Source organism: Amblyomma americanum, chromosome 6 (genome assembly GCF_052857255.1).
Source record: "Amblyomma americanum isolate KBUSLIRL-KWMA chromosome 6, ASM5285725v1, whole genome shotgun sequence".
Taxonomy (NCBI): Eukaryota; Metazoa; Arthropoda; class Arachnida; order Ixodida; family Ixodidae; genus Amblyomma; species Amblyomma americanum.
In genome coordinates this window covers 85,888,160-85,909,247 of record NC_135502.1, presented here as the reverse complement: position 1 = coordinate 85,909,247, position 21,088 = coordinate 85,888,160, and the positions used below count along the sequence as shown (strand labels likewise).

General features: G+C 45.7%; 1 protein-coding gene across 2 annotated transcripts in view; it reads right to left on the bottom strand.

The window, feature by feature from the left end:
• LOC144094817 (neural cell adhesion molecule 2-like) overlaps nucleotides 1-11,985 on the bottom strand; it is a 168,663-nt gene extending 156,678 nt beyond the window's left edge. The window contains exon 1 of one of the 2 annotated variants that reach the window (XR_013306584.1): nucleotides 11,257-11,985. Coding sequence is in view for 1 of the 2 variants with exons in the window: in XM_077628706.1 (XP_077484832.1) it covers nucleotides 11,257-11,404 (148 nt within the window). In the remaining variant the exon portion in view is untranslated. The remainder of the gene's footprint in view (nucleotides 1-11,256) is intronic. The other variant, XM_077628706.1, reaches the window with a different exon arrangement.
• Between the last annotated feature and the right edge of the window lie 9,103 nt (nucleotides 11,986-21,088).

The following is a 21,088-nucleotide window of genomic DNA, read 5'->3' as shown; positions in this document are numbered from 1 at the left end:
CCAAAATTATTTTTAATTCAGATGTCATATTAGCCGCGCTGCATGCCTCGCCTTGCTAGTTTCCTCGGGGAACCGACCTCTATTCATACATCTCTGATGGACACTATGCCGGCAGGAATACTTGTCATGGCACAAATATTACCTCCCAGTCACAGCGGGTTGCAATGCTCTCCGCTTCTTTCTAGTTTACTTTTAAGCCGAGCCATTTACCATTCACGCATGTACTGTCAGCAGCACACCGCTTGTCCGTCGAATTGAATGGCGTTTTTACTCTAGCCGCCCTCTATCAGCCATTAAGGATAGTTGCCGGGCCAGTTGGTACGTACATGATATCACCGGAAAACAGCGCGCTTACACGCCAGCCAGCAATTTCTATACCCTGGAACGAATTACCCGCTCAATAAAGATCGCGTTTTCTCATCGTAAACATCGTAATGGGGAGCTGCATAGATCGAACACTCAGCAGGTTCCCGCATTCGTAAAATATTCTGCGACAACTTTGTAGGACCAAACCACAACGGCGCCCAACACAGGCTCCGTCGTTCTAATTGCACCGAGTCAAAATAGGAGAAATCGCGCAGGGACCGTGCGAGGAGGGCGTTATCGCTGAGCTGTGAAACTGCTTGCCCGCCTATGTCACTAGCGCCGCCTTGCGGGTACCTCATTCCGGCAACAACTGCGCAACAAAATCGATGCCCCGTTACCGCGTACTGCGCGCTTTCCATTAGGAAACAGGAAACACGTCGGCGCACGGGTAGTTTCAGGCCCCCACGAAAAAAATAACAGAGGAACCGAGCCAGGAATACACGCTCCTGCCTCGGTGCTTTCAAACTCGAAAACTGAGTAATGCAAATGCCCGCATGTGTGTGTGTGTGTGTGTCAAAGTGCGCATGAGTGTGTGTGCGTGCGTGCGAGTGTGTGTGAGTGCGTGTGTGTGTGCGCACGCTCAAGGACGCGGTTTTTATAAACGCCTATGCGCCGACGCTCACTCTCTTGTTAGCTTGAGCGCATTCTCACAGCAGCAATAATACGCTACCAGTGCTACTGGTCACAATTTTTGTCATTTATCCCCATGCTAGCCGGATAAATGTTCATGAAAAGCTAGAAACTTTCCTAATAACGGAGAAATTACTCATCGGCATCCACCCAATCGCAGCCATACGGCTACAAAAGGAAAGATTTTTTTTCTACCCGTAAGACTGCGCATGGGTGGATGCCAATGAGTAATTTCTCCCTTATTACAAAGCTGCTCCACATTGGGGATTCCCCTAAGCATTCGAGAAGCTTTCCTGCAACACATAGTGCCTGCGATTTTGAACACAATGCCTATGCAGCGAGCAAAAGGCAACATACGCGGTAAAGATAAAACTATGATCATCCAGTCTCTTCCAGAGCGTGAAAGTTGTACCAAAAACTGTACTCCACCTTCCTCAGATACTTGTTTCTCCCCTTCCCAATCTACCTCTGTGGCGTCATAACGAGAAGCTCCGTGCATGGAGGCGATGCATGTGCTCCTTAACGGGACTCTGAAACACCTTGTGTGTAGAGCACATCAACCAGTCCAATCAGTGCACTGTGTTGTCCGAACACCATGGCCAAATAATGCAGTTATACGCGCAGCAGAGAAGCCAAAATAGCACGCGAAAGTTGGCGAGCCCTTTCCGGCGACTTCTTAATTCTCGCGCCCTCCGTCGTCGCACGCTCCTGCTTTTGCCGGTCAAGAGATAGCGTTGAGCGTTAGATTCTTTCAGGCGTCAGGCAGCTATCATGGCTTCGGGCCTTCATCCTCGTCACTCCGGCGAGTCGGGAAGCTGCGCCCAACGGAGAATTACCGCGCGCGTCGGCGGTGGATCAGGTGGAGGAGCACCGGCATTTCGGCGTGCAAATGCGACGAAAGGGAAGTAAATGGCGCGCACACACTGTTATCCAAACTTTACTACAGATAATATAGCTTGTACATAGCGCATTAAAAAATTCTTGCTCAAGAATATTCGAGAGGCGTTTTTTTTAATATCCAAGGCATACCACAAATTTACTGAGCGCCGCTTACAGAGCCCCCTTTAATATGGAGTCTAAAGTACTGTCCTTTGCGCGTCAGGCTGTATGAAGTAACATCCTTTAGGATTGCGCTCATTGTTCGCCTTTAAGTATCACCATGCTTCCTTGTTACCATTGCTTGCCACATTGCTCTTCAGAGACAGCATAAAAGCTAAAACTGTGCCCAGAAGATGGGCGTCTTTCCATCGGCCGCCATTTCTGCTGCTTCACCAAACATCCGGTCTCAATTCCCACCTATTACTATTAAAAAAAACAGAGTTGAAAGCGATATTGGCCGGTTGGAGCTAAAAATAAGCTACGGAACCCGAAGGAAGCAGCATCAGCACTGAAAAGTTAACATGAGATGGATGATTTGATTTGCACACAATTGCATGATAAGGGAATCCTTCCGCCCGGCGAGACACTAGCAAAAATCAATCCGAAACTTAAATAAGGTAGTAACGCTGATCCGAGCTACTACAGGTCTATCTCGCTGCAAACAAGTACTGCTGCACACTACAGGAACATACAACACTTACTTCTCGAGAACCAGCATACCAGGTAACTTTTTGCTTTCGTTATGTCTTGTTGCTTATGTCATTTGAACGATATCAAAGCTATCTTGCGTTTTGTACTAACCCCCTGATGCATAATTTTTATTCTTCTCGCACTCAGCTATTAACTCAGCTTTGCCTCCTGTGTGTCTACAATTCGTTGTCATGTTGCTACTTTTTTAAGAGACCCCCCCACGTATTGCCCATTGCTGGGCTTTTAGGATCACTAAATAAATAAATATTTGGCCAGTACGAACGCTGACGTTTATCTCTTGTATTGTTTAGCTTATGAAATTCTCCTAAATCAACTTTTTAACTTTGAATAGCAGTCTTCTATATCCATCCTAACTGCAGCGACCTAATAACTCCGAAAATACTGCCGCTGAATGTTGCATTTGGGCAGCCAGAACAGCAGAAATTAAAATAGAAGCCGCCCTGTGGAGTATTGAATTGCCCGAAGGTCAAATTAACACGAGCGTGGATTTAAAATAGCGAGAATTGAGCCTAGTAGGTTGTTCATGATGGACAAAAGTAAATTGACAGGGTAAGATCCCCAAACCGCGTTGCAGCATCGACCACGAGAAAAAAACACGTCGAATGCGACACAAGTGTTGCTTATGTCATTCCCCTCTCCTACGGAATGAAGTATTTTGTTTAAACGGACCGTTGCATAATCAAAAGGCTAAGCGAGCACGCTAACAACTGTAACTCCATCGCGCATTCAGAAAAGCTGACGACACATTGTCATCGCTGCAAAAAATTCAAGCCTCTGTTCGAAAGAGCCACTGTCATTTCGCGTTCAAGTAACAAAACAGAAAGAGAGATCGCAGAAGCTGTTGAAATCAAATCGTCCGAGGCCGGAAGGTGTATAACCAGCAATGTGTCTTTTTCGTTGTCTGAAAAAGAAGTTGACCTGCTTAGGCTATCGTGATGAGTGTGTTGTGTGCATCTGATTACGATTGCTCATACCAATATGTTCTTTCGTTTCTTTGTTTTCCATTGATGACGCTCACGTTTTGTGTATAAAAGATCACCTTTTTCCACGAATAAAACCAGCTGTAAGCTCGCGCTCCGTGTTGTTGTTGTGTCTTCTCGTTCCGTAAAAAGTTAAGCGTGTTGAACCATCGTAGGTTTTCGTTGCCGCCCTGTTGCCCACTTCATATTATGTATATCCAAGACCATTGTTGCGTAACAGAGTCGGACGCCATTAACAATTCATTTGACGCTCCGACATGAAAACAGGATTTGCGCAGCTGTTACCTCAAATTTAATTTCGAACTCAAGGGAAAAATTCTGAACGAAATTCTGCGTTTTTTATAACTGAAAAGGAAGGAAAAAAGATTATATCGCGGTGGCCAGGTTTCATAGACATGAGAAGTATTTGCTGTTTGATAGAGAACATGAATGCCTTTTCTCAGTTCAATCAAGAAATAATCCATTAAAAAAGTTCTTTTCCTTCTTACAGTTTTCTCGCCACATATTTTTTGACTTCTCGCGTTATTGTGGAAGGAGTTTGGAGAAATTTGATCTTAACACAATATCGTTTATCATGCGGGTTGTTTTAGTAGAAAACAAATGTCGCATGTCCGAGTTTTAATAGGTGCTAACAAAAGGACTGAAAAATCGTATTTGTTAGACTCCCTATGCAAGAAAACTTGTCAGAATGAGAACAGTGCAAGGTGGAGTTTACTGGAGCACATGGATGCAGAGTTCTTGCAAAACAAAAAAAAAGCGGAATAGTTCACCAAAACGCGACAAGAGACTGAAAAGTAAATTCCTAAGAAAACTAAGCTGACAAATAGATGCAAAACAAACAAGAACGCAATGAAGAAAAGTAGTACGGGGAGTACCAGTATCGTTAATGTGTGATCAACAAGCAGCTCAGAAACAAATTCTTTAACAGCTGAAGCCAGCATCGTAATACACGATCGCATCAGAGAGTGCAGGGCCAAGAAAAGTTGACCAGCAATCGCAGTCTATACTTCAGCGCAATTTCACATTGGGTCGGGCCGGCCGGTGTAGGGAACATTCACGATATACTACCCCTCCATCTAGAGAGGGTGAGCCATTTGCTTCCGGCCAAACCATTAATAGAATGGCCTCCTCTGGTTCGGCGGAGGCCGCCGCTCTGGCGTGGGGCTGCAAATGGCCGGTAATTCTCCCCCATCCCCCCCCCCCCCCCATCCCCTACGCGCTGCTCGCTCCGTGGGCGGTTTTAGGGAGGTTGCGAGGGCCAGGTGAAAGGAGGGAAGCATTGGAGTGAAGTAACATCTCAGCGTCTGCTAAAAGCCGACGTGTTGACATTGCCGCAACCGATGACCGTCAACGCTGAGCGCAATTAAACTGAGTGAAAGAGAGACTAGGAAGGAGGGGAGGGGATAATTACCAGAGACGATGTCCAATATCGTAAATGGAATGAAACGCCCTTGCATTTTAGCCCGGCACTGAGCGTACACGAGAGCTTGTGAGTTTGTCCGAGTGGGTGTGCGCCCTATGCGCCCATCGCCTCTAATTCCTCGTTCCCTTTTACTGCGTCAAAACTATAGTTCTCCTTCGGCAAAAAAGCCATAATGTGGGTGTTTGTGCATGTATGTGAAGCCGTCCCTTCACAGCCCATAGCGGATCAGAGCCGACAAGAGCACTTTCCGGGCGCCCTTTTGGCTTGAAAGGGGACTCCTCCAGAGCACCCCCCGGGGTGTGCACCTCAGAGCACGACTCGTAAAAATGTATCCCTCACCTCCGAGCAACAGCCCACGCCCATCCTCCAAAACTTCTCCACCCACCACTCACCCTCTAGAAGACCTTCATCCACCGCCCACCATACCCACCCACCTGAAGCTCGCGAAGCAGCGGAAAGAAAGGATGAAAGCAAAATTTCATTGAGAAAACGCAATGGGAAGGCGACCAATAAAAAAAAATTAGGGACGATCAATTGCATTTATTTGATCTAAGCGCGATAGAATGCTACACAAACCTGCCATTCTATTTCTCTTCTGATTCTATCCCAATTCTGAGTTCGTTGTCTTTTTCTCCCCAATAAATTCCGACTGCAAAATGACTGTGCAAAATGTGTATTACCCATAATTCGCGGCGAGGTTTATGGGGGTTTAACGTCCCAAAGTGACTCAGGCTATGAGGGACGCCGTAGCGAAGGACTCCGGAAATTTCGACCACCTGGGGTTCTTTAACGTGCACTGACATCGCATAGCACACGGGCCTCTAGAATTTCGCCTCCATCGAAATTCGAACCCGCGTCTTTCGGGCCAGTAGCCGAGCGCCGTAACCACTCAGCCACCGCGGCGGCTAATTCGCGGCGAGGTTTCCTACCACTGCTCGCCCATTAGCGCAGCGTTAATGTTATTCAGTAATTAATGATTGGCGCGAAATGTTGTTCAGGACGACAAACCTGAACTCATCAGAAATTGCATAGTGGACCGATAGCAGGATTAGCTGAAGAAGACTACGATGCGCAGTGCACAGATCGAGAGTGTTTGCACCTTAACACGAGGCGGCCGATCCTCCAGTGTGGGTATGCGCCATCTTTTTATAGGCTAACAACAACAACAACGCGAGGCGTAATCGGCGGCGGCGATAGCCTAACGCTCTCGTGCAGTGGCCAGCGAAGCTGATCTCTTGGCAGCGCTTCAGGCTGGGATCCCAGTCGCGGCACTGTTTATTTTTTATTTATTTATTTACCGTTTGGCTCGGTCACACCGACGGCGGCTACGCAGCTTATGCCACGAACGTGTCCTTAAGAGCTGCGCAATAAATAGTGAAAGCATGGGATGGCTTCGATGTTTACACACACTTTTCCGTTATAAACACCACAGCAGTTGTGCATGCACAAGAGGTCTGATTTTTTAGAATGGTAATGAGTCGGAAAGAAAGACGCACTTCCAAAGTAATGCACACTTTATTCGAAGGCCTTATCGCAACAGTATCCAGGCAAATCAGCGACCACAATAATTCATTTCGAAAATGACGTTGCAGTTAACAGGGTGCGCTTCTGTTCCTGCATTGGTCGCAACATGCAGTTTCGTGCACACAGGAGCAACTCCTCATGATGCGGGAGCTTCACCGTCAACGTGCGCGGTATATACATTTAGAACGTATTCAGCGTTAACGCCCTGCGTTCGACATGCGTGACACGCCTACACGCTACGTCGCCGATACTCCTTCGCATACATTCGTGCGGTCCATAGCAGCAGCATCAGCAGCAGCGGGAGCAGCCGTCCACTAGAGCAAATGAGCTCGCTATCACCGATAATGGGCGAGCAGCCAGTGAACGGGCCTCACGACAGGACGGAGGAAACTGGCCTGCTAATCGCAGTGACTCATTTCTTCATAACGCCCCGGTGATTTTGCCTTCCCCGCCAGAACGCATGCACGCGCGAACTCACGCACGCACGCACGCACGCGGCCTGCGTTGCGCCTGTGAGCACCCCACACGCGTTCCAACACAGATATCGATTGTTGGGCGTGGAGTCCATCGGCTGTTTCAAACCGTGAGTGCCTGAGACAAGCTCTCATGGGGTATAGCGAGTGTTATAAAAGTAAAGATTGTTGTGGATGTCGGGGAGAGGACAGAGAGAGAGCGTGAACGTGAGGGCGAGGAGAAACGGCTTGGCGCCGGTTCATCTGCCGAGCTGGTTGCGTGGTGCTTTCTTTCCTGCCTGCGCAGCTGCTGTCAGCGAAGTTATAGCCTCCCTTCCTCCCTGTTCGAGCGGGCCCTCGCAGCTGGCTTTGAGGGCTTTTAAGGGCCAAGCCAGCGGAGCGTGTGTCTCTTCTTCCCCACTTTTTCCCCGCCAGCTTGTTACGCAGTCCAGCGAACTTAAAACATGCATGCTTCGCCCCGCCCTCGCACCTTCTTTCTCTCTTGCGAGCCGAAAAGCAAATCGAAGAGCGGTATGGTGTATGCTTCGATATTTTTTTTTTCTGCACTAGGAAAGGCAGCCCTAGTGTCATCTGCGCGCATGGAGAACGTAATTAATTTTCGCCAGCAATATTGACGGCGAATGCGGCAGTTGAGTCTGCAACTTTTGCTTTAATTTTCTTATTTTAGTCTTTATTACTAAGCGACAAACGCGACTGCACTCAAGTAGGAGCTCCCAAATAAAAAAAGCTTCTTTATTTAAAATACTTACACATTGATGTTGTTGAGAAAATCAAGCGTGATTTCGGCTGAACTTGGTTTGGCGCCGAATTGAATATACATTGTGCCCTGGTACTCACCAAAACGCCTATGAATTTTGAATATTTTAAGTCGAATTAGGAAACATTAAAAAAAAACAGAGTTTGAGAGCAATGATGCCATACAATCGTTATAGTCTGCGTTTTTTCTTTGCATGTAACTTCACTCAACTGCTAAATGTGGAGCCTGCAAATAGCGGTTATCGCTGGTATAAACATCTCAGAGATCATCTTACAAAGCTTAAAGCGCCAAGTCTTCAAAACATTGTAAATAAGAATGTAAATAAGAGCGCACGTGCTGTAAGTTACAGTAGCTTATTTGGTCCAGAAACAGCTGGTAACACATATGAGCATTGAGAGTAAACTGCTCTACGGAAAAAAAAACGTTTTGCTTCCTGAATTCAGGACACTAAACTTACCAAGGCCTCAGAAGATCCTGTTCAGAGAAAGGCATATTATCTTCTTAATAGGCAAACCGCTTTTGCTAGACACTTCAAGTTAGGATGGCAGGGCTCTTAAGCGGGTTGCGAATATTTCAAAATGACAGAGAAAGAAAGTCAAACTAAGCTCGAGTCATTAGCGATCTGCGCCATTTATTTTTTGTTTCCTCCGTAGTTTCGATTTTAAATCGACGCTACTGGCAGAGAAAAGACCAATGACGAGGCATGAAGTACAATCGATTTGTAACCAAATAAACCTTTTTGATAAACAGGCAAATAATAATTCCACCTTAATCATAAATATATTAACAATAAAAAAAACAAAAAGTTCTAGCAAAGCGCCGGACATGTAACATACATATAAATATTTCGGAGCACACTTACTCTCTTCCTTGCACAGCCAATATCACTTTTTTTTTCAAAAGATTCGGAAATTGAGAAAAAAAAAAACTGGCTCACATTAATGCGCAATTCACTAGCTCAATATTGCCCTAAAACGTTGCTGGTGTGCAATGGTAGTCGAGAAGTTTCTTTGCTAAGAGTGAACTCCGAAGTTAAGGAGAAAGCAAGCTGCACACACGACGCGACAAGACTAGGTACTGCTAATGCCTCAATTTGTCTTTCCTTAACACATTTTGGCGGGCTAGTTGGTTAAGCATCTTGAACAAACAGCGCGAACAAAGACGAGCACAAAAGACAAGAAAGCGAACGACACGGCGCTTTCCTTTTGTTCTTTTCCTGTTACCCTCTCCACCATCTCAGATGCTATTTTACCATCACATTCGTTGCATTTTGTTGTTCTTTTACACAACAGAGACCTTCCAAGACCTCCGGGCACAACCAAGCATCTGCGACACCTGTGATGTCGTGTGCAACGCTTTCTGGCCCAAGGTTCCTTATACAGATCGAGGAGCAAAAAAACTTGCGCTGTTGCCTTTTGTTTCGGCTGTTCTCTCCATCGTTTCGCTCTGGTCTGCTTCTGCCAGGGCAGAAGTTTTGGCTTTCTTGAAAATTAAAAAAAAGAAAGGAAATGCTCAGTTCTTAAGAGATCAAATTTCCTTGAGAAAAATTGCTTTTCCAGAATGCGAAAGCGTCTTTTTTTCTTAGTGGTGACGCGTACAGGAGCAGAATGCTGTCACGACATGAGTGGCAAGCAAGATTCAAAATGAATAATCGAATTCGTTCTTCGCAACCCTTCCTATTACCAGCAGTTTTTATACCCTCATCGCGCTTTTTGCATTAAGCCTAATATGTTTGTGCTCGAAAAGGATGCTTCGACTTGACTGCTCCACATCTAAGTGTATTTGGAACCTTGAGCCGCATTTGTGGATGTGAAATACTGTTTTTTTTTTCTTAAAAAATGATCTCCTCCTGCTTATTCAATTCTGCTCACAGTGAAACATATTCCAGAAACTTCCATGTTATTCCGTTAAATTTCTACAAAGCAGGTCCATTTGACTTCCGCAGATTTTCTGCGCGCCGCAAACAAAACTGAATTGATCTGGGATATTTGGAAGTCAAATTTTTCGCACCTCCCTGCGAAAGCGTGACGGTGACGTAGCGCCGTTCTCTGCGCCTATGCGTATGTTTGTGTTCAAAATGCAAGGCATCGCTCGATGAACAAAGAGCCTTGTGAGTGAGTCCAGTTGAATCACTCTCAGAGTTCTTACAAAATTCTATGCTAGAGTGGCCAATCTGAGGCAATCAGACAATATGTACGAGAGATACCCATATAGTAGTACTCGATCTCTTGAACACTACATTGCAATAATGGGAGCACATGCCGTTCAACTCCAGCGTGAGATGACGGTGGCTAGTACTTCGACTATGTCGGGCATTCAAAGATCATATCAAAAGCACGGATATCTATATAATAATGTCATAGGGCTGTCAGTATATTTCTGTGATGGCCAAAAGTAACTCTGCGTTGATATTTACCGTACAATTAGTTTACTTTCCCATCAGAGACAGTGGCTTATTTCTTTTTAAATACCATCCTTGTACAATGAAAATATACCAAAGAAAAAGCAACAACCTGTATATGCCACAATTATCCGCTTCTCACAAACTAGTCCAGAGTGCTTGCAAAAACCTAACAGAGGATTAGTCACATCTTGAGCTGCTGCTTTCGAGGATGACGCTGGGCCGTGGGACCGATTCATTAGTCCACTCCTGATTCCCGCTTGGCTCTCACGGGAAAACAATTACCTATAGCCAAGGTGAAAGCGGAAGGTAAAACTCTGCCAAAAATCCGCCAAAACGAATTAGAGACGACGACCGCAATTAATGTGATTTAAATTGTTGCAAAGAGCGAAAAAAATTGCTCGGCTAGTTCAGTGCGTAGTACAACAACACCACTTCCTCATGAAGTATAAATTTAACAGTGCCGAAAAGAAATCCGGAGAACGAAAGACGTGAAAAATTTATACAAAATTAGAAAGGGCGGCAGGCACACGTATTTCAGCTACATACGCTTGCGACAGTGCAAGAAAAGCGCGAAAGGCGGAATTTGACTTTCTCGGCGTATGTAATGTTATCTGTACTTGCGACTGAAACAGTTCAATATAGTAACAAAACTGCCAAAATTGGAAATTTACGTGGTTGCTGTTTAGCGGCTCTAAACTTGTTTCTTCTTTTCCTTTGGCTTTCTTTCTCTCTAGATGTGTTGATAATATTTAAAGCAGTGCAAAATAATTTTCCTTGCATAGCTGTTCAAACGCCTGGAACTTTCCAACTCTTTCACTCGTGGTTGGTGCGTGATATCCTTAGTTGCTTACATGCCATAAAACTCAACACAACACACACCACCCTTTCTTTTTATCTGGCTTAAATCATTCTAGTTTCCTTAACAAATGTTTATTTCGACCTTCACACATTACCTGCAAGAGCTATTCATATGTCGCAACATTCGTTGCCTTCGTTTTATCCTGGCCCTTTCGTACGAAAACAAGAGCACAATTCTAATACATAAAGAAGATAAATCAAAGAAGAACAAATAAATGGTGGAGCGCAATGCAGCGCCTCCCAAAACGCACCGTAGGGCTGCTCCTTGTTGGCCGGCCGCTGCAGTATCCGACACTGCACCACCACCGCACACATCCAGACGCGCACCGCACAGGTGACGAACTTGAATCGCAGCGTCCGCTCGCGGCCAAGCTCCACGCCGACGCTAGGCCGCCTCATGTCTCCACCGCCGTGACCGCGAACGGCGTCGCACACAGCATCAGCGAGGAACGGTGAACGAGTCAGTCAAGTGTCTCGGTACGGTGTGAAGAAGCGCAGGATACTATATCGACGATGCACACACACGCACACGTACGCACACAAACAGCACTTGGAGGATGACGACCACCACTACTTCACTAAGCCATTTGCCCCTCAAAGGTGATAGTATTCGACAGGACCGGAGAGAATCTGTCAGTCAGTGCTTACGAAGTACGGAACGCGAATAACAAGGGGGCAAAAAGTATGTACGTTGATCCGGCGCGATGGAATCCTCTGACGCGACGAGGCGACGCTCTAAAATATCGCGCGCGGCCGCCGGCTTCGAGAAGAGCGGGGGCGATGGGCCGGCCGCGGACGACGGAGGAGGACGCGTGTCGAAAGCGCGCGCCTCTCTCCGAAGGGAAGCCGTCAAAAGCGCGCGAATCCAACCGTCCGTCGCGTATTCGGCGGCGAAAAAAACACCGGCGGCGGCGTCGACAGCGGGCGAGGAGCAGCGATGAGGTGCCTCTATCCCCCGAGCCGGCTCTCGCTTCTCTGGCGGGGATCGATGCAGAGCGCTGCCGAATATCGGCCGGGAGCGCGCGCTTTTCCCCGGGCGCCCCCGCAAGGCGACCTCTGGACAAGCATTTCGGCGCCACCGGGAAAGGTGCGCGCGCTTTCCACCGAAAGAACACAGCGTGGGAAGGCGCACTGCGCGTTTTTTTTCTTTCTTTTCTTCACTGCCTCTTCTTGTAGTTCCTGAACAGTTTTCTCACTGCTGCAATCCTCAGCATGCATCACAAAGCTTTCCCTTGGGAGTGTGTACAGTTAGTCTGGAATGAAACGCGAACTACAAATATTTTACCTGTGTACTATTATGCTAAGTGTACATGTACAGTGTAGAGAGATTCATGTGTCTGGGTGAACGGTCTACAACAGTACAGATTCATAAACTGGTTGGAAAGGAATATCTCGCTGCAAAGTTGAAAAGTACGGCATACGCACGCTCGCGTTTCATTCCGACCAGACTACGCATGACAGAGCTTTAGCGTGGAAAATGGTGGCCACGCTTTTCAACTAAAGCAGTGTAGCTGTGTACGAGTTTTGTGTGTTTGCGTGTGTGTGTGTAGGCAAGAGATTGAGTGAGTGAGTGAGTGAGTGAGTGAGTGAGTGAGTGAGTGAGTGAGTGAGTGAGTGAGTGAGTGAGTGAGTGAGTGAGTGAGTGAGTGAGTGAGTGAGTGAGTGAGTGAGTGAGTGAGTGAGTGAGTGAGTGGGCTCCCACGCTTCCGGTGGAAAGCTCGTTGAAGGATTGCGAATGAGTTCTCCAGGAATATTGCTGCAGCTTCTCGGAAGGCGGATCTCTTCTGTCATATTTTCGCAATATCTTGTTCGCGGCAGCGCCAAGCTCTGTCCTGGAAAGAGTTGCGTGGGGAGTTGCGATGGCGCTCACAAGCCTGATAGCTCTTAATTACCGCTACCTCTGTGCGGACCGGCGATGACAGCTAAAAATGCGTTGAGTCTAGTTCCGCGTACTAAATGCGGAGGGTAAGGAGCCATCTTAGCCATCGACTTCGCCAGAAACTGTCGCAATATTCGAGAGGCTTTCTTTAACGGATGACCTAGTTACGACGAGCCCTAATTTTAGCGCTCGAAGCCGCTCAAGCCTTTCGTTAAAGAAATGAAAAAAAATTGCAGGGGAGACTTAACCTCTGTCTTAAGGGTATGACGCCATAGCGTAGTGGGTTACTTACCATATATGTGGGTCATTCTCTGCATTCATAGATCCTTGGCAGTCCTCATACTACTCCTGGGACATTAGTGCAGAGGTTAAGCGATGCTCAAGTGCCCTGCGATGGCAGGTGCTCCCATCGGTGAGCCTTGTGGGGCCAGGTTGTTCTTCACGAGCGGCAAATGATTAATTTAGTGCCACCTATCACGGTGGGAAGTTCTCCGACTATCCAGTGGGCAGGTTGTAATGACGCCGCAAGGTCACATGACCTAGGTGGCCCATCTGCCTCATAGGTTGCTCACTGGGGACCACTTTGCCAGACCCTTGTTCTTCGCTTTTCTGTCAGAACGGCGACGCCAACGCCGACACTGGATTTCCTGGTGTACTGGGGCTTTTAACGCTCTCGTCTTAAAACTTGCATGTGCGTGAACAACATAATGAGATGACACTTATTTGTTCTGACTGGATAACGGGCCTGAGAACTATGGACACAAATGGGGATCCCATTTTCTTTTCTAGCGTTTTAGTTTCTTGCGTAGGCATCGGGGTTACAGTCAGCGCAGTCAGTGTAATAAAAAAATCTGCTTGCGAAAGAATTTATGCCAGCTACAGCCTACATGCTCTAAGTGCTTTTATCAAGGACAAAGGTAAGTGTTAGGCTTGAATTTCCCGATTATCATGTGGGCTACGTAAAATGTGAGGGAACTTCTGTATACCTCGGAACGACAGCATTCTGTGATTCAAGCACGCGCTGATAAAAGAGATTTACATGTGTGAGGAGGTGCTCAAAACAGGTTCAAGTCGTGCGCAGGTTGGACAGGAGGGCTAAACTATTGCGTCAGTGGCAGATAAAGTAAGGATCGGATTTGTTTGATTCCGTACCAACGTTGTGGCTTTCGCGGATATTAAATTTCAGAGGGGTAAAGGGAGTAGTAGCGTGCATTAGTACTTAAGCTTCATCAACATGGTGTTTCACACCTGTCAGGATTGAAGGTGACTCGTGTTCTAATGCATGCTTAACCATGGACCAGTGGGTGGACCAGGTATCGCGTCATAAGTCTGGCAACCCTGATGATTTCTCTCATTACTGTATAATACCTTTACCGTTATATCCTCGTGTGCGGGTAAGATTCAGTAATGAGGCAGGCTAGTAAACGAAGAGGAGTTGTTGGTAGAAGTTAGCTACACAATGGTATTTTTGAATGATAAGGGTCTTATCGGTGCTTCATGGGAGTTCATGGACTCTATGCTGAAGGAACGTGACACAACTGCGAATGAGAGCAGGTAATGTTTCGATGGTTAGCTATACAGCACCATACTAAACTAGGCACAACTGAGGCAGCCGAATTCGCGCTGTTTCGACATATGACAGGTGGAAGTCACCGCGCCGTAAGCAGGCTCTCTCAGCAAGCTTGTTAAAAGCGGGAAGTCGTATATCACAAAGAGTGCTCTGGTTTTACAAACTAAGTTTCAAAGCCAGAATATTGAACCACTTTATAGAAGAATATTGAAAGACCGAGCCGGATTGGCAAATTGACACCAAGCTAGTCATACCAATTTCTCACAGGTTAACCGGACAACAGCGTACACATAGTGCAAGAACAGGATGTTGAAATCCACGCTGGATTAGAAGCGACGTGTATGAATGCGCAGGTGGCGAGAAAAGTTTCTGCGACACGGATATCACGGATAAGTAAGCGTGCCCGCCAGTCTGCCATGTGAGGCGGTGCCTCTTATTAGTGAAGAAATTCAACTTTTTCATGTATTTAGTGTTTCAACAAACTCCTTCGGGCTAGAAAATAAACAATTCCAAGTTAAATCTTTGTCAAGGCAGCAACGAGGAAGAGACTCTCTTGCTTTGCCACACAAAAAAAAAACTATCACCCTATGCACAGACATCAGATAAGAGATAGCTTAGCAGAACCTATGATGCAAATGCAATATTATAACACCTGTGCAATTAGCACTGCTGGAGCACCCGTCAAGAGAGGCGTAGTTGCAGAAAATGAACACGCTTTATTAGAAAAGCACAGACCTTTGATCTTCGTAAAAAAGTGGTGAGATAATTCTCATACACAGAAATATGGGCAAGTTAGTGCTTCTTAGATGTAGCGTCAAGGATGCAAGTGTTTAAAACATTTCTTTTGAAAGTCGTTTCTCTCACAAGGCAAGGTGCTTATTCCTTTTAAAAGCAACTAATGTATCGAACCAGCCTCATTGTAGCTCAGAGGAAAAAATGAAAGTGACTTTTAAGGCTTCACGTCTGGAGAAACGACATTACAGCTACCAGAAAAGAAGTGAAAAATTAATTTTAGGTCCGGAGAAAATTAGGCCACAGGGAAACTTATGACAAGGAATTTGACAAGCTAAGTTGCACTATGAACCGGTTAAATCTATTGCTAGATTTTTCTTCAGCGATCAGGATTGAATAAATGAATATCTGCTTAGACAGAACTGCGAAAATATAAGGAATCACTTAAAATTGAGAACCGGTTACTTTTACAGCACATGCATCCCAATGATGACTTGTTCGTTCCTTAGCTGCCTTGCATTCGGCACTAAAGCATTGCTACAGTAGCATCGACAGCTAAACATCCGGTGAATGCTTTAAAATGAAATTCAGTGCAGAAAAAAGTTACTGGTTTCTTCTAAAGCACCCATGAATGAACTTTCTATTCATATTAAACAACCATGTGGTGGAAGTTTACTCTTTACGTCTAAATTAGGAAGGATTCGAAGAAAACAAACTACTACTTTCACATCATGCTGGCTAATGTACCCCCATTCAAAAGCTGTTATCGAAGTTTTACCTACGTTCGCTAAATTTTCAGAAATCTCAATGTTGCCAGTTAGCAACCATGAGCATTTGGTGCATTATCTCCAGCTATTTCTTCTTTAGAGAAAAACCAAGTCGAAGGTTTCGAACCCATTTAAGGTCCCAGAGAGAGTCAGCATGTTTTTATCCTTCAAATGCTTTCCTATTCACTCTGCAACAATTGCCAGAAATTCAGAGACAACGTATTTTACGCTCACGAGAACATCTCTATTCGCACGACCTTTTTCTTCGCATAGCTTGCTCTCACTGACGCCAAACATTTGGCCGATAAGTGCTGGTTATGTAATTCAGGACACGTTGACATGAAACCTTCTACCCGAGATCGGTGTCGTAGCGACTACAAGACGTGTAAACTGTACGTCGCAAGTTCATGACACTGACCAGTAAAAGGTTGAACCAATCTCTCTGAATTTCTCCATCAAGCTAGCCTGCAATGATTTCTATCTCATTACGTCATGCGTCTCCATTTTCAATTTTTAATAAATCTCTAGTAGCAAACTCCTCGATAAACAAGAGAAAAGCTCTGAAGCACTTCACTACTGCATGCTATGACATGTAAAGATCCACTACTTGGAAAAGTAATCGCCTATTCTTCTTTCCCTAATGCTTACAACAATGCGACAGTGTCATTCAAGGTGATCCAAGTGGCCAGAACATAAGATGTTTAATCACAAACACATCTGGCTGTGCGGTAAACGAGCGAGGTACGCAAACAGGCGCAGGAGGCTGTGAGCATGCTATCAGCCTTCCTTTTTTTCAAATAAAACTTTGTGAAGGTTCTTCAGGGACGTGGGATGTACATGCGCGCAGACAAACACGTGGAGGCCATTACAAGCGCTTTTCGTGAGTGCACTTAAAGTACTACAAAAAAGTGATAAAAAGCACCCTTCTTGCAGCTCAATATTTTTCAGATGATCGATATCTTGTCCCAAGGCAACACGATTCCCTAAAAGCAATGGCAGACAAAATTGTGTTCGCCAGCAGGTCCGGGTTAGAAAGTAATAAATGTGTAGTCGATTTGCCGGTGATAACAAAAAATATTTGCTTTACCTCCGAGACTCATTGCGACGACTGGTGGTTAAAATTTACGTCTCTTATCTTGTTTTATGGAGCTTCAGTCAAGTACTGCGTTCGTAAAAACCAAGAGTTTTGAACGCTTCCATGCTGTAGCATCGACACAGGTGCCACCGCTCTTGTCGAAGCGCAAGGCCGGTGGAGGAAGGCTAGACGCATTTACACAGTTTACGGTGTACACTGTGTACAGTGTACGGTGACCATGTCAACATGGACTGACATGGTAAATGCTGAATTTTAGTGAATTGAAATAAACATAGTCGAGCAGAATGTAACGTCCGGACTTTAATTTACCGCAGGAAGTATTTTTTTGAAATATTGTTGCTTGCGAGCGACAGAAACCATTTTCGCGGCGCCAATATGTGCATCCACTTGACACTTCATGTTTATTGGTGTTTCCGTAGCTCTCTGCGGTAAAAGCGACAATAGGTTATAGCATATCGTTACCGTGTTTACGTTACCGTTTACCGGGCCCGGCTAGCGACATCTGCGCATGCTCCGGTAGTTACCGGTCCGCTAGCCCTTTACGGAATCTCTTTTAGCGTTGCGGAGAGTTAGCGTTCGCTCGTAAACAAACATGGAGGCGCCCTGCACGGCCGCTTCGGACCAAATACAGTACCACCGCCGCGTTTTTTGGCGCCATTTCTTGCTATAAATGAAGGCATTCGCATTTTTTTGCAGACTCTCACCCATACGCCGAGGTTTGAGTAACAACTAGGCCAATTTTTCAGATAATTTTCCGATTTTTAGCAGCTAAGCCTAACTATATGTCGTGTACTTAGCCAAATAGCAACGACTACACTGCAGCTCTTCAGTTTTATGCCCGATTTAACATTTTTTTCATTTTCGTGATTTTTTCTAGGGAAAAAAACAGTCTGGCAATTCCATTGCTATATTCATCAGTAATAGCAGAAAATAAAAAGTTTCTCCAGCCCGAAGTTGGCGCGCTTTAACTCACTGTCACTATATGGCACCACAGTGTTCACATCCAAACACATAAAGAAGCGACGATGCGGTACGGCAAATAGGTGTCGTGTTGCGCTTTTTTACAGCACTCGCAACGCAACGTGCGCTGCGTATGCAAGCTTACTGAGGTCTACGTAGTGAAATTGTCAACTGGCCAGGGCAGGCAAAGGTGCCTAGCTTTACGGGCACATTTGAAAAGCCGCTGAGTCGGGTGTTAAATGAAGTGCAGTCGGTACGTCTTTATATGCAGAAAAAAAGATTATTAAAGTGCATGTAGCGTCTCACTTCATAGAAATGATTGCAATGCTTTTGTATTTTTGTTTGGAATAAAAGCTGGGCATCTGCCATCATCATCAGTCGTTTTAGCCTTACGGTAACTCGTTACGGGAGAGAAGGTACGCTAAAACGTCTTCTGGCGTGTGCCGCACTAACCGGAAAGTCCGGCGTCCGGTAACACAGTAAACGGTAACGTAAACACGTAACGATATGCTATAACTCTCTAATAAAGCTTAGTTTCATGAGACGGGAAAGTTTGCCCCGTTCCTTTCAGTGGATGAGGCCTGTGCGCTCGATGTTGGTTATGTGCACCATTAAGCCTGTTTGGCAATTAGCTTTTTCGTCATGTTTACTGTGCTGTATAGATGAAGCGATGCGGTGCCCTTTAGGCAACAATTCCGGCCTACTCCTCCAGCGCGTAGTGTTAAGGTCGCGATAATCTTGCTCGCGCAGTAAACACCGCGTCAGCGGTGTGCGACCCCAACACCCTATCAAAAGACCGCTCATGGTTGGTGGTCTCGTTGGTCGTTGCTCGAGTCAGCGGGCCCATGCTGCACATTCACTCTCCTTCTCTTTCTACCCACCTCACCATCTTTTCCGCCATTCAACCTTCGTTCCTGGTCCTTTCTTTATACCCTTTCTCTCAGCAGGCTATAGCTCTGAGTTGAATACTGAACCTATACGGACTCGGTGCTGCTTTCAAAAAAGACGTTTTATCTCTCTCGACAGGATAGCGGAGTGGAACCGGACGTGGTTAATCTCACCGCCTTTCCTAAGCCTCACGAGGCAACTTTCATTAAAGAGCCAGATATGCATTTTGGCACCCTTGAACTCATACGCCGATGACGGAAGCTCCGACTCGTCATATTAGCCATCGGCCGCTACAGTCGCAACACTTTCGTGAGCACGTCACCCAGAAGTGAGGTATAAAATTATGCAACACTGTGGCAGAAATGGAAGGGAAGTCTCGATTGTCGAACTTCTTTTTCGCGAAAAATACTATTTTCTCAGATTTTCAAGCAAATGACCCGGATAAACAGTTTAGAGTGAATAAATAATTTGCCGTCTCACGAAGTTTATCTTGCGTTTGCCGGAATAGCGACCCATGATGTTTCTGAGTGGCTCACTTAGATGAGGAGTGGCGCAATCCACTTTTGCAAGCACGCTAACTTAATCTTCCTTCATGTTATCCTGATTGTTCCTTTCCCTTCCTGAAACGATAAATGATCGTTATGGAAACCTCCATGCACAACAAATCACTACAACGAGCAGAACAAAGAGCTGTGAAAAGCGATTACTCAGCAATACGAACTCATCTCATTCGTGTGTACAATAACGTGTGTCGCTAAAATTTGAAAGCAAACGGAATAAATTGGCCACGTGCCGAAGGTTAGATTAACGATAACGTATTCGATAGTTTCCTATTGCGAGTATTTCAGCGCTTCTAGAGGTCCATCTGCTGGACTTCGTCGTGCTTGACCAGAATAGCATGTTCTGTCCTCATTACTGCCCACTCAATGAAGATGTGAATTTCTGGCAGGTATATCGTACGCCATCGAGAAAAAAATATCTGCAACTTATTTTTTTTTAAATTTCAGAGCTAGAAGTTAGGTTGCCTCTTCAACTTAAAGCGAGTATTTTGAGTTTTTACTCAAGTTTGGCTACGATCAAAAGCTAAACAGTAATTTAATATTGCTATTTCTGCTACCAATCCACTGATGGTTAGATTTGTTATTTTGTGTCTTACGGACTCTCAACGGGCAAGGGTGTAATTACTAGTTACCATGTACCAAAACTCAGTCTTACGGCTAGAAAGAGAACCTTTGTCGTTGAACGGAAATTTGTCCCGGTCTGGGTACTGAACCACGGGCCTCCACCTATCCAGAAACTCCCTAAGGTGAGGTAGACAGTAAATCTAATCCAATTTGAGGATTCACACTAAAGGATTCTATTAACACAGGCCTACTTCGAGTTGTGGATCCAATCCCCTAGCCTCTCTCATCAGCTTAGTTATTAGAGCAACTGCTGCGGGTACGCAGTCGTCCCGGGATTGTTTCCAGCACCAGGACGAATCTTTCTTGAACTATGATATTTCTGTGAAATCTGCTGCGCTTCCTTTGGTAGCCGTGTCTTTGCGCTACGGTAGATCATAATCATCATCAGACTGATTACACCCACTGTACGACAAAGGCCTCTCCCACATCTCTCCAATTAACCCTGTCCTGTGCAGCTTCCGCCACCGTATCCCCCAAAATTCTTAATCTCACCCGTCCATCTAACCTTCTGCCGCCCCCTGCTGCGCTTGCCTTCTCGTGGAATCCACTCCGTTACCCTTAAGGGCCAGCGGTTATTGCCTTCGTATTTGCATGCTCTGCCCAAGCCCATTTCTTCCTCTTGATTTTGACTAGGATGTCACTAACCCGCGTTGGATTACTCCTGTGCAATCTACTTTAACTGGGGGATTCCCAAAAAATGTTGGACTTCTATGTAGCAGTATGAGGTACGGAATATTTTAAGCCTTCTCATGGTGGCATGTCCCGTCCAGCATGGTTCTGATCATGTTGATTTTGTGGTGTAGGGCAGATTGTCCCTGCTGTTTCACCGGTTGGTACTTGGCCGCAGTTGCGACCGAACCCTGATTTTCACGCATGCGAGGTGGGTGCTCAAATCACTAGAACATTGCTGCGGTCTCAACATGATTCTCTCTTTTATGCAGTTGACTTCGACTAATTTTACTCTCCATGGCTCATCTGAATGCTTTTAATTTACGCGTTCTTACTGC